The sequence below is a fragment of the Mixophyes fleayi genome, chromosome 4 (genome assembly GCF_038048845.1).
Source record: "Mixophyes fleayi isolate aMixFle1 chromosome 4, aMixFle1.hap1, whole genome shotgun sequence".
Taxonomy (NCBI): Eukaryota; Metazoa; Chordata; class Amphibia; order Anura; family Limnodynastidae; genus Mixophyes; species Mixophyes fleayi.
The window spans coordinates 216392710-216405433 of NC_134405.1; the positions used below are offsets into that span (position 1 = coordinate 216392710).

The 12724-nt window shown below is 40.6% G+C and overlaps 1 protein-coding gene across 1 annotated transcript in view; it reads left to right on the forward strand.

Annotated features, from left to right (window-relative positions):
• LOC142150794 (dynein axonemal heavy chain 3-like) overlaps window positions 1-12724 on the forward strand; it is a 947133-nt gene that overhangs the window by 755469 nt on the left and 178940 nt on the right. The window contains 1 exon segment of the mRNA XM_075205980.1: window positions 12378-12562. Within this exon segment, the coding sequence (XP_075062081.1) occupies window positions 12378-12562 (185 nt within the window).

Consider the following 12724-nt stretch of genomic DNA (forward strand, 5'->3'; position numbering starts at 1 on the left):
CAGTGTTGTCCATATATTCCAGGGCTTTTTAATATCTTCATCAGAGGTGTCCCATGCCTGTCTTTTATTACTTTCATTCATTGCAATAGAAATTGCTTATGGTACATACAGTCTAAAACATCCATAACATCCATGTACATATATATATATATATATATATATATATATATATATATATATATATATATATTATACAGTGTAAATATCTATATCTACATATATATATATATATATATATATATATATATATATATATATATATATATATATATGTAAAACAATGCGCCCACATAGAAAACCCTTGACACACCAAACGTCCATAGGACATTGTGATCAACATCTATGTGAGCACATTGTTTTACACCATCGCCTGAAGATGAGTATATTTACCTTTATTCAAGTTGCCTATTTGATGTTATAAAATGTAAATAAATGCAGTAACTGTTTGAAGAAAGGAGTGCTGGTTTCCTGGATCCTACTGGGATAAGACTGTATATAAATAGCATTCATATATATATATATATATATTGGAGAGGATAAGGTGCCTAATAGGGTAATGTTTAATAATATGTAGATAATGTCTCAATCAGTACCACAATACATGTCTATCGAAGATTCAGTTAATTTATGCTTATCTCAGTTCCAAAGATTCTTCTGTTCTTCTTCATAGTATCAAATTCTCATATATCATTGCATGTAAAAAGCTAAAGGAAAACAATAATGTAACTCTGTGTAGTGAATCACCCAATGTGAGAACAATAATGAGGACTGTGTATCAGAGATAAATGTTAGCTTGGAAAGGCATATCGTACTGCAGTACAGTACAGGTGTGCAGATGCAAATTAAGCATGCCCTTGAGATGCCTCTTATTTAGACTTGCATTCATTTTAAAATGTGTTAGTCATGAGCAATACATTTTACGCAAAAATTAAAAGGATGCAAGCTTGACAGTTGATTTGATGATGATGATGATGACTGTCATACCTTTGCTCAGGATGCTTTTATATGCTAGATTTAAGAATGCATGTATCAGAAGATGCCTGCAACTTAGAATACAAACGTGGAAACACAATTGTGCAAACTTATCTTTCCTCTTATGTAAATAGAGCATCTTTATGTTCAATGTTAAATCATGTTAAACTAAAAGTGAGCTAAAAGACCAGGAAATGGATTTCTGGTAAAGGCATCCCTTTCCATGAAGTCAACACAAATTAGCCAGTTGAGCTTATTTTCCTTATTTTTCCCCCCAAATGCCTGTTGCCAAGGAACAAACAGAAGGATCTAAAAGAGGAATTAGAGTGTTTGACATTTTTTTATTTAATAAAATAAGTAGAGTGTAGATGTATAATGCTAAAACTGTAGTGCCATAATTTTTGGTTCCGTTAAGTGAAATTTGCAAACTCCCCATATGTATGAACCACAATTTTAGATGCTTTCACTTTCACAGCACTGGGTAAATGTACTCATCAATGTATTTTAGTGAACTGCACATCACAGGGGTTATTTCTGAAAATTGATGCATAGATAGCTATACAAAAAAGATTGTCAAAAATGAACACAATATTCACCTACCAGTAATACAAAAGTAGAAGTGTAGACACATCAGACCTCCTACTGACTTTAGAGTAATAAAAACATAAATGTCACTAATTTTTAATCTGTAAAGGGTTTAGACGAATTACAATCTCAGCTAATCACAAATAAGAGACAGCTCCTGATTGGCAGCCAGGCTCACCAGAGATAAACTCATTTTAAGTCAGGTCCTCAGTGTTATTATACTGTGTATTCCACCTGGTGTACTACTATTCCCAGCCTCCATAATCTATTTCTACCTGGTTCCTAAAATAAGCTCTTACTACTCTGAGTACAAGACCTGGGAACATCCAAGTGTCACGAAAGCTGGATAATGGAAATGGTCCTGATTGCTGCTGGAGTGACAGCTTACCCACAGAGAGGTGCGGAGTCTAACGGTGGAGAGGTGTTCACCAGGGATTCCCGCAAGTGAATATGACCTTGGCTGCTCCTCACCGCAGGTCGCAGTCTAGGGGGTGCAGAAGAGAAGGCGCAGAACCACCAAGTAGTTGTGAAGAGATGCACGGCAGAGAGCTGGAGCGCTGAGGTCCACACAGGTGTATAACACTGGAACAGGGCCAATGATGAGCGATGCTCTGCAGTGAAGCCACAGGTCTAGACTGTGAGGGAAGCTGAGCCAATATGGTGATGAAGTGATGAGCTGTAGGGAGCAATAGCACTGATATCCACACAGGTGTTATAACGCTGGAACAGGACCATGCTCTGCGGTGATAATGCTGGGAAGCAATGAGCTGCACAGGTAACTGCTGAGAAGTGGTGAGCTGCACAGGCATTGCTGAGAAGTGGTGAGCTGCACAGGCATTGCTGAGTAGTGATGAGCTGCACAGGTAGTTGCTGAGAAGCAGTGAGCAGCATAGGAATTCTGAACTACACAGGTAATGCTGAGTAGAGATGAGCTGCACAGGTGTTGCTGAGTAGTGATGGGCTTGCAAAGGTATTGCTGAGAAGAGATGAGCTGCACAGGTAATTGCTGGGAAGCAGTTAGCAGCACAGGTATTCAGAGTAGCAACAAGCTGCACCATCCATGATGTCAGGAACAACAGGAGTCAGAGGAAATGCTTCCTATCAGGTAGAGAGACCTTATGATCTGAAACCCATTAAAGGGAGGAGGGCCCTTATAAAGGGAACTGGCTGCAGATGATCCAATCACTGCAGAGCAGAGGTTTTGAAGGTTCCCAGGGAAACGCATGCGCAGACTACTAGGCAAGATGGCGTCAGATGATAGAGGAATGCCAGGCTGAACAGCAGATAGAGGTAACCAAGGGAAACCAAAACACACAGTGAACCACACGTGGCGAAACTGGTGAGATGTGTGATACCGAGTACCTGTGAGATTTTCACTCTCTACAGGAAAGGCAGTTGATGACTTCTAATTGACTTGTTCTAGGGGCTTATCTAGTTCCCAGTGGAAGCTGTAACACTCAGGCGTGGCTTGTCATTTCAGTAGGATTCTTTGAAAAACATTTGCATATGGATTACACCAGATCATGAAAAGATGATGATTTTAGGTAAGTAAAAAATATTTCAAAACTATGGTGGAATTACTAATTTAATTAGTAAGGTGAGTGCAGAAAAAGTGTCTTCTTGATAGCAAATATTATAATCAAGTTTTATCACTTATGGAACTGTTTCTCATGTGGCTCAGGTAGTCCACAAAAACCCCGAAAAGCCATTTATAATGTTTGTTTTTGTAACAGATATTATGTTTTGTACTCAGTGGATCTTATTTCTGACTGTTACGGTTAACAGTCTTATCATAAACCCGTAGAACCAGATGGAGAGGTCTTCACTTACAGCAGCAGCCTTTCCCATAGAGCTCGTTATGCTCACAGGTACTCGGATGCCCCCAGGTCTTATACTCAAAATAGGACAGGTGTATGAACGTACTGTAGAGCAGGGTAGTGGAGTGTAGAATGTAGCGTGGTCAGAGTCAGGCAAGATGTCAGGGCTGGCAGAGAACAAGGAGAATCCAGAACTGAAGTAAAAGGTGAGGGCAATAGGCAAGAATCAAGTCCAATAAACGAAGCCAAGGGTCAAACACGGAAAATCCAAAACAGCAACATGTTCAAAGCAGTCTAGTACACAGCAAATGAGAACTATAACCGGCAGGGAGGCTAAGCCCTCCCAGCCTTAAATACAGAGACTGGCCAATGGCTGCAGAGGAGGCCAGCAGGAGTAATAAGCCTCAGGAGCTGCTTATAAAGCCTGGTGGAAATTGACTGTTGAACACAGGTAATTTGGCTACAAAACGCTGACAAGCTGCCTTATATTTGGGATCCAGGGTTATAATATGATATAATATAACTGGCAGATTTGCGCATGCGCCCGGCTGCCCCTAATGCCAGGACGCGGCGCTAGCTACATGGCATCCCGACCGCTGCCGGGGTGAGAACAGGGAGTGACGTCCCGGTCGTCATGGAGACGGCCGGAACACTAGTGAGTAGAAAGTCGCGGCGCTTGTAACACTGACGCATACTTCAAAATATGTCACCCAGCACTTTTGAGAGGCACATCTATTCTTCCTTCTGAAGGGACAGCTGCACAATCTAGATGTGCTCTTATGTTTGCAGGGAGATCTGAAGATGTAAAATGTTGATTCTCCTACCAAATGCATAACAAACATAGTAGTGTAGGGTGCAACTACTATGAGACCTGCAAGTAGATGGAGTGAGAGACCTTGTGTGTGTATATGTATTTTTTCACAATTCAAAATTCATTTGTCGTGGGGACTCCATTGTCTAGTTACATCTTTGTTTCTTTTCACTTTTGAACCTACCTACCTCATTAAAATAAACCTTTACATATTTCTCCTAAATTACTGCTTGATTTAGCCTCACCTAAGTTACTCATGAAAGTAAGGGAGAATTAGGACTGTCTTTACTACATGTGGCACTTTTATTTACTCAGTACTTAACAGTGACTCTCTAATCAAATCTTCCCATTGGTTGTTGCAAATCCTACATACTTTGGCAGAAATTTGGGCACAGCATAGAGCATTCATGTTCTCATTTATTAGATGACCTATGCAGACAATTTGGTGAAAGACAGTCCATGAAAATAGGTAAAGCATTGTATTTGAGATGAACATTACTGCTATGTTACTAACTGCGGGATTATTGCACTATTTGTTCCTTGAGCTTTTTTACTATTTTGCTGTAATATACCCTTGCAACTGACTCCTTGCTTGGCGCTGTATCTCAACTTGGATCAGAATTCGGTGACGCAGTTGTCTGAGGCTTTGTTAGCTTAACTAACAACACGTGTATGGCTTTTTTCTGTTATCACTCATTCAGTCTGCTGGGATGGCTCTGTCTGTCTCTTGTAAAATCCTGCTGAATTAATGGTGTGAGTGGATTGACACCATATCATCTGTCCATTTATAATGATTGTTTTCCTATGTAAATGTACCCTTAATAGGAGCAAGTATATGCTCTTTCACTCTACCCTTTTGAAAAGTAATATTAATAGCTTTAATGCCTTTTCTGGAGATTATCACACTAAATGAACCAATATGACTCCTACCAGCATGGTCAACATTTGTTTTTCTAGTGGGGATCTTCTTTTTGACTAACGTATGGAAAATTCGTCTTTCTTGGTTAATAAAACCCAAGTACTTATTTTGCCATCATTGCACCACTTGGACTGTAATGTACAGCATTATCTTTTTGTGAGTGTTGTTCAGGTACAGAGGTATATAAGTTATAATTGTGGGAGGGAACATGGTGGCACTGCCAGTGCTATGTCCTGCTGATATTCACAGCATTGCATAGTGGGAGACAAGGCTTGATTACTTTAAATACGCTGTTAAGCCCTACCTCTGCCAGGATCCGGGAGGGTGCTTTCTCTTCCTGGAGTCTGGGAGGGGTCTCCGAAATTTGTGAGCCTCCCGGATATTTCGGGAGTATAGGCAAGTATGATATAAGCAGGGGAGGGCTGACAACTTTTAGCCCTGGGGACAAGACTCAACTCAGCAGCCTATGCTAAAGGAAAAAAACGCAGGTGGCCTTGTGACCCAGCCCAAGTTAGTCCACTATAGGATCGTCCCGAGTGACAGATGCACCCCAGCTTAGCCAGCCCCTGGATATAAGTATATATGTATACTTAAGTATATAAGTATAAAAAAATATATGCTGTGTTATGTACTTTGTTTTGAATGAAAGCTCATCACATTATCACGCAGAAAGAAGGTTGTAAGAAATGGAGAAAAGTAGTTAATGGACTACAAATGACTAGTATTGTAGGAAAGATCTGCTTGATAAATATATAATTCTATTTTACTATTGGAGAGTGATATTTATTTGTTATGTGTTTGCTGTATAAAATATACATATACATGTAAGAAACTTTTAACTGTGGCTGATATTAAGATTGCCATGAACAAAGCACAGTTTCCTTATAATACAGTATATCTGCACAGTGTCTGTGGCGGTAGAGTAAATTACAATTATACAATAAACATTTGCATAGTGCTATTTATTTTAATGAACCATTTATTTGACTGCCCTTCATGGTCTGCAAACTGAAATTAGTGTTTTGAGATGAATTATATGTGTATTTTTGTAGGCCAGATTTGAAGCTGTTTTATGAGATCATCAACGTAGGCAGGAGGTCTGCCAGTTGTAAAAGACCTTAAGCAAAACACAGTATTTTACAGATATCAGACCCCAGTTCTATAATAATAATCCTTGATAGAGGTGATAGTACAGGCAGTATTTGCTAAATTGTGTCACCCAGTGATGAACGATCTTTTTTCGAAATCACAGTCAGACACAGCAGAAAAAAACTCAACACGCCTGAAGAGTCAGTGTTCATTTTGATGGGAGTTTTGGTTCATCTTAAAAAGTTATTGGCTATCCCAACTCTATGTGCTGTGGGTATCAGACAAATATAAAGTTATTGTCATTTGAACAATACAAAAAATAGCTATCTTTCCTTTATTTGTTTACAAGGGACAATGAGAGACAGTGTTAGGAAAAATGTTGTTCTGCAAAACCTATGCACACTATTAGGTATGATTGGTCTAACTCAGGGGTAGGCAACCTGCGGCTCTCCAGATGTTGTGAAACTACAAGTCCCAGCATGCTTTGCCAGTAGATAACCAGCAGATAGGTGGAAAGGCATGCTGGGATTTGTAGTTTCACAACACCTGGAGAGCCGCAGGTTGCCTACCCCTGGTCTAACTCAATAAGTAGTACATTTACAACTAAGCAAGACTAAGCTCTACAGGCATTGGACACAGAAATGGAAGCACCGATATATAGTCACGTGATAGGGCATTGGGTCACCATGTGTGGCCTGTACAGCCTGTATGCACTGAGGCGTTGTGTCTGCTTATGTCTGGAACTGTGCTGGAGGCATGCACCACCATTGTTCCACAAAAAATCTCGTTCATGGCAGTGAAACACATTGTCTCAGGAGTTGTTCCATTATACCCCATAGATGCTTATTTGGGATCACATCTGATGACTTAGAAGGCAGTGACATATGCATAACATCAACATTATGCTCATCAAATCATTGACTTACCACATGCTCTGTGGATGGGGGCATTGTCATCCTAGAAGATACATCTCCCTTCAGGAAAGAAATATTGCAATATGGGGTGAAGATGAACACTCAGCAAAACTAAGCGGCTATTGGCATTGTCCTTGCCTTCTTAGAGAATATCTGAAGTCAGAAAAAATGCACCCCACAATATTATAGTACCAACAGAACCCTTCACTGATGGATACAAGCACTGTAGAGTTCTTTCGGTTGGTGCCATTTGTTAAGGCCATGGAGAGGAATGATTTATCTAACCATGACAACTTTTTCCATTGCTTTGTGGTCCATTGATTGTGTTATTTGCACCACTAAACTTGCAAGCATGCATTGTTAGTTTTGATGAACAATTTAGGCAAGGCAACCTGACTATGATATCCCTCTCTTCTTGTAAGACTGTTTTTTTTATTAAACTGGCTGCTCGCACCACATGTTTAAATTTTAATTTAATTGACCTAAAGCTGCTTGGCAATTTTGTGGAGTATGCACTTCTGCCCACTGTTGCACTTTGCTGATTAGGTTTATCCCTTGCAGTTCAATGCTGACATCATTTTAGGCATTGCTGCTTGTGAAACATTAGCAAGATGAGCTGTGTTGGTGATTAACACTCGTGCAAAATTCACTATACACAACTATATCAAAATCATTGAGGTGTCCTCTTGTAGCCATGGTAACTATAATTCTAGACAACCAAAGCCACCCAGCATACATGATGTCCCTGATTATGCTGGAATTCTATTTTATTAATTAATGCATGAGCCGTGCCTTGCTTTTAATATGTTTGGTGTCCTCATTTATCTAGGTGTTTCCATTTTGTGGGGGGAATATTACCTATATAAAACACCTGGCCCAGATGGTATCCAAGCATATATGCTAAAGGAGCTATGTTAAGTTTTAGGTATTTAGACCGGCGGTTCCCAAACTGTGCGCCGCGGCTCCCAGGGGTGCCGCGGCGCTGTCACTGGGGTGCCGCCAGCCAGACATAAAAAAAAGAAAGAACACAGAAACTTACCAATCCGTCGGGTGCTGGGACCCAGCAGCCTCCTCTCTCCCGCAGCTGTCACTGAATATCGACGTCAGTAACAAGCTGCTGCGGGAGAGAGGATGCTGCTGGGTCCCGGCGCCCGGCGGATTGGTAAGTTTCTGTGTTCTTTCTGTTTTTTATGGCTGGCGCGGGGCAGAGTTGGGGGAACAGAGAGCAGAGGATGGTGACAGCGGGGCAAAGAAGGGGGGACAGAGAGCAGAGAAGGGGTCACAGAGCAGAGAATGGTGACAGCGGGCAGAGAAGGGGGGACAGAGAGCAGAGGATGGGGACAGCGGGCAGAGAAGGGGGGACAGAGAGCAGAGGATGGGGGCAGAGAAGGGGGGACAGAGAGCAGAGGATGGGGACAGCGGGGCAGAGGAGGCGGACAGAGAGCAGAGGATGGTGACAGCGGGGCAGAGAAGGGTAGACAGAGAGCAGAGGATGGGGACAGAGAGCAGAGGATGGGGACATAGAGCAGAGGATGAGGACAGCGGGGCAGAGAAGGGGGGACAGAGAGCAGAGGAGGGGGACAGCAGGGCATAAAAAGGGGACAGAGAGCAGAGGATGGGGACAGCGGAGCAGAGGAAGGGGACAGACAGCAGAGGAGGGGACAGCGTGACAGGGGGCAGAGGAGGGGTACAGCGGGGCAGAGGGGGGACACAGCGTGAGAGGGGCAGTGGAGGGGGACACAGCATGAGAGAGGGCAGTGGAGGGGGACACAGAGTGAGAGAGGGCAGTGGAGGGGGACACAGAGTGAGAGAGGGCAGAGGAGGGGGGGCAGCGTGAGAGAGGGCAAAGGAGGGGGGCCAGCGTGAGAGAGGGCAGAGGAGGGGGGGCAGCGTGAGAGAGGGCAGAGGAGGGGGGACAGCGTGAGAGAGGGCAGAGGATGGGGGACAGCGTTACAGAGAGCAGAGGAGGGGGCAGTGTGAGAGAGGGCAGTGTGTCTGGATGCAGAGGGGGCAGTGTGTCTGGATGCAGAGGGGGCAGAGTGCCTGAGGGCAGAGTGTCTGGATGCAGAGGGGGCATTTTTGCATACAACTAAATAAGTATTTCTGTCCTGACCTAAATACTTATTACAATTTTTTGACCCAACTACTTCTAAAACAGGAGGGTACCACTGCACTAGGTATCGCTATTCCAGTATCAAAATATAATTATAAATGTTGGAATAATTTACTGGGTGGTGCACTATTACACAAATAGCTATTATTGAAGCATGAAGAGGATAGGAAGAATTGTGTATTGGAAGGCACTCAGCGATCTTCTTGTTAAAAATAAAAAACTTGTTTTTGCCTTGAAAAAGCATGTAGCGAAACGCGCGTTGGCGTTTACCCTGCTGCTGCAAATATTCACTCCTTGCTACCTGCATTAACCTAACTATCACCCACCCTTGTATGGGTCATTTAATAATCTAAATGTATGTGTGTGTGTATGATTGCCAAACGGCACTACCGCTATTTAGTAGGTGAACTAACAGACATATCAGGTGCTTGATTGGTAGCAGTATACTAAGTGTGTGTATGCAGGACTGCACAAACGGCACTACCAATATTAGTAGGAGAACTACAGACATATCAAACGCCTGTTTGTTAGCAGTTCAGTAGTAAATTACAGGGATAAAGGATTACTAGATTATACAACCTAATCAACACTAGTCAGAGTTCCTTTTAGCCCCAGAAATACTACTTAATAATAATATATATTAATACTCAACTTGGTGTGAGCTTATATAAACATGAGTGTTTATTGATATGATTATATATGGGATATACTTATATAATAAAATGCTCCTTACATCATCAGAGGTCTGAGTCAACATATAAGCTCATTACCTTATAAATTGTGTCAACTATAATCATATGACCACTGGTTCCAATCAAGATAACCTCAGTACACACAGCATACATTTTCAGTTGCAATGGTATCTTAGGTAGTCAAATATAATTAGAATAGGAGTGACTATTATATACTGATTATCTTTATATATATTGATAATAAGTAGCAGGGCATAGCAATTCAATTTGCTATTTTAATTCACTTTAGTCACTTAAATATTTCGCTATTCAATTAGGAGGTACATTTTAAGTATATTAATAAAGTAACAGTTTTTTATTTTTAACAAGAAGATCGCTGAGTGCCTTCCAATACACAATTCTTCCTATCCTCTTCATGCTTCAATACTTCTAAAACAGGACTGCTCAATAATTATTTTTGAGGGGTGCCTTGAAAAAATTTGGAGCCTCTAAGGGTGCCGCGAACTGCAAAAGTTTGGGAACCACTGATTTAGACTATTTCTTAAATTTCTGGACTCCTACAAATGGGACCAAGACTGGTGGAAGGTAGATGGGATCCCAATATCATGGAGAGTTCATTTGTTTTTTATTTAAATATAAAAAAATAGTTATGTCAAATTATTCTGATCAATTTCTATGAGGAATTACTTTATAAACTGGAATGCAGTTAATGCAATTTATTTGTTTTCTTGTGAAAATATTTGGTACGTAAGATAGATTGGTACATAAGATAAACGCCCTGGGAAACAGGGGTAACTATGTATATGGATAAAAAACTGGCTTAGAGATATGATACAGAAGGTTGTTGTGAATAGAACATATTCACATTGAGCTAATGTTATTAGTGGGATGACTAATCAATTGCTACATGGCATTATGAATATTTGGTACAGTTTGGAACTCATCATCATCATAATTTATTTATTTATATAGCATCAACATATTCCGTAGCGCTTTACAATTGGGGATAAACATAGTAAACTAATAAACAAACTGGGTAAAACAGACAAGGCCCTGCTCGCAAACTTACAATCTATGGGACAATGGGAGTTTGACACATGAGGTTAAGTCTACATTTTGTATTTCGGCCCAGCCAGACTGCAAAGGTAAAAGGGACTCATAAGCTAAATGATCCTGTCACACAACAATGTTGGTCATGGGGTAGTTGTCTTGTGTGAAATTGTGTAATGGGTGGTAATAGGGTAATATAGTGAGGTTAAGAGGGTGGTTGAGGAATATTATAAGCTTGCTTGAAGAGGTGGAACGCTTGAAAGTTTGTAGACCAGAGGAGAGTCTTATTGTGCGAGGGAGAGAATTCTGTGCAGGGTGGGTGCAGCCCGAAAAAAGTCCTGTAACCGGGAATGGGAGGATGTAATGAGTGTGGATGAGAGACGCAGATCTTGTGCAGAACAGAGTAGCCGAGTTGGGAGATATTTTGCGACAAGAGAAGAGATGTATGTTGCTGCAGCCATGTTGATGGTCTTGCAGGCTAGTGTATAAGAAAGACTTTTGAGGGTTTCAAGAACAGATAACTTATTGATAAAAGAAATTTAAGTGATTGATAAATTGGGGTTGTTTGATTTGGAAAAAAGTTTCCATAGTGGTGACCTAATTAGTGCCTACAATTGTTGTCAAAGGCAATACAAAGATTTGTCTGATCTTTTTTGCAGCAAGGATAAAATGGGCTACAAAGGAAGCATCTACTGCAAGTGAAGGTACAGGATTTTCACTACCAACATGAAAGGGGAAATTAGTTAGTTAGACTTGAATTCTCTGTTGAGGTTAGTTATAATTTAACTTCAGTTTGATAGAATCTTGTATTTGTTTAATATAACTAACTAAGGAACTATGTATGTGTATATATCTAAAATTCCCTTACTGTTCCCTAAAATATATCATTATAAGCAAAACATGTGCTTTGATTTTAGCAAACATATTTAGCTATTGGACATTTGCACCATGCAATCCTTTTGCGGTTAAATGGCATTTTTCTTATCATCTTGTCACGAAGTATTAGACTCTTGGCCGTATTAAGAGAAATCCATGCTGGTCAGCTCTTGTTTAATGTATGTAATATGCCTAGAGGCAAAGCACAGGGTCTTCTATTTACAGCAGGGTGGTAAATATTTAACGTGGGACATTGAATTGTTTTGCCAAGTAGACGTTGCCTCATCACCTTTTGCCAGGTGTAAGTTTACATTGCTGTAGCTGCAGTGAGGGATGTGTATAAAGTCTAAAAGAGCTGCCCTGCATTACAAGATTGTTCACACTATATGTTTTTTCCCACTATACCTAAATAAAATTAGATGATGCATTAAGTTATAGATAGTTATTTATCACCCTGTCATTGGTCTTGCATTATAAACACAAACAAAATAATGATAATCTAAAATTATCTGCCCATCTTATGATTTACTTCTTTATAGATTGTAGCTCCAAAGCGCCAGAGACTGGAAGCGGCAGAAGCTGATCTGAAGATTCACATGGAGAAACTCAAAATTAAGAGACAAGAGCTTAAGGAAGTGACTGCCAAACTGAAAGTCCTCCAAGACCAGCTGTCTCAAAAACTGTCTGAGAAGAGAATCCTGGAGGAAAATATTAATTTGACTAAGTAAGTAATTAATAAACTTAGAACATAAAGTAATCCCACAAAAGTATTTAAATTTTTCAGCGGTTCTGAGTATCCACAGCCTAATATTACCTATGCATTAAATGAGATGCAGTTTATACCTTCCTGTTCCAGATTTCAAGAAGAAACATTTGTAGACGTCCT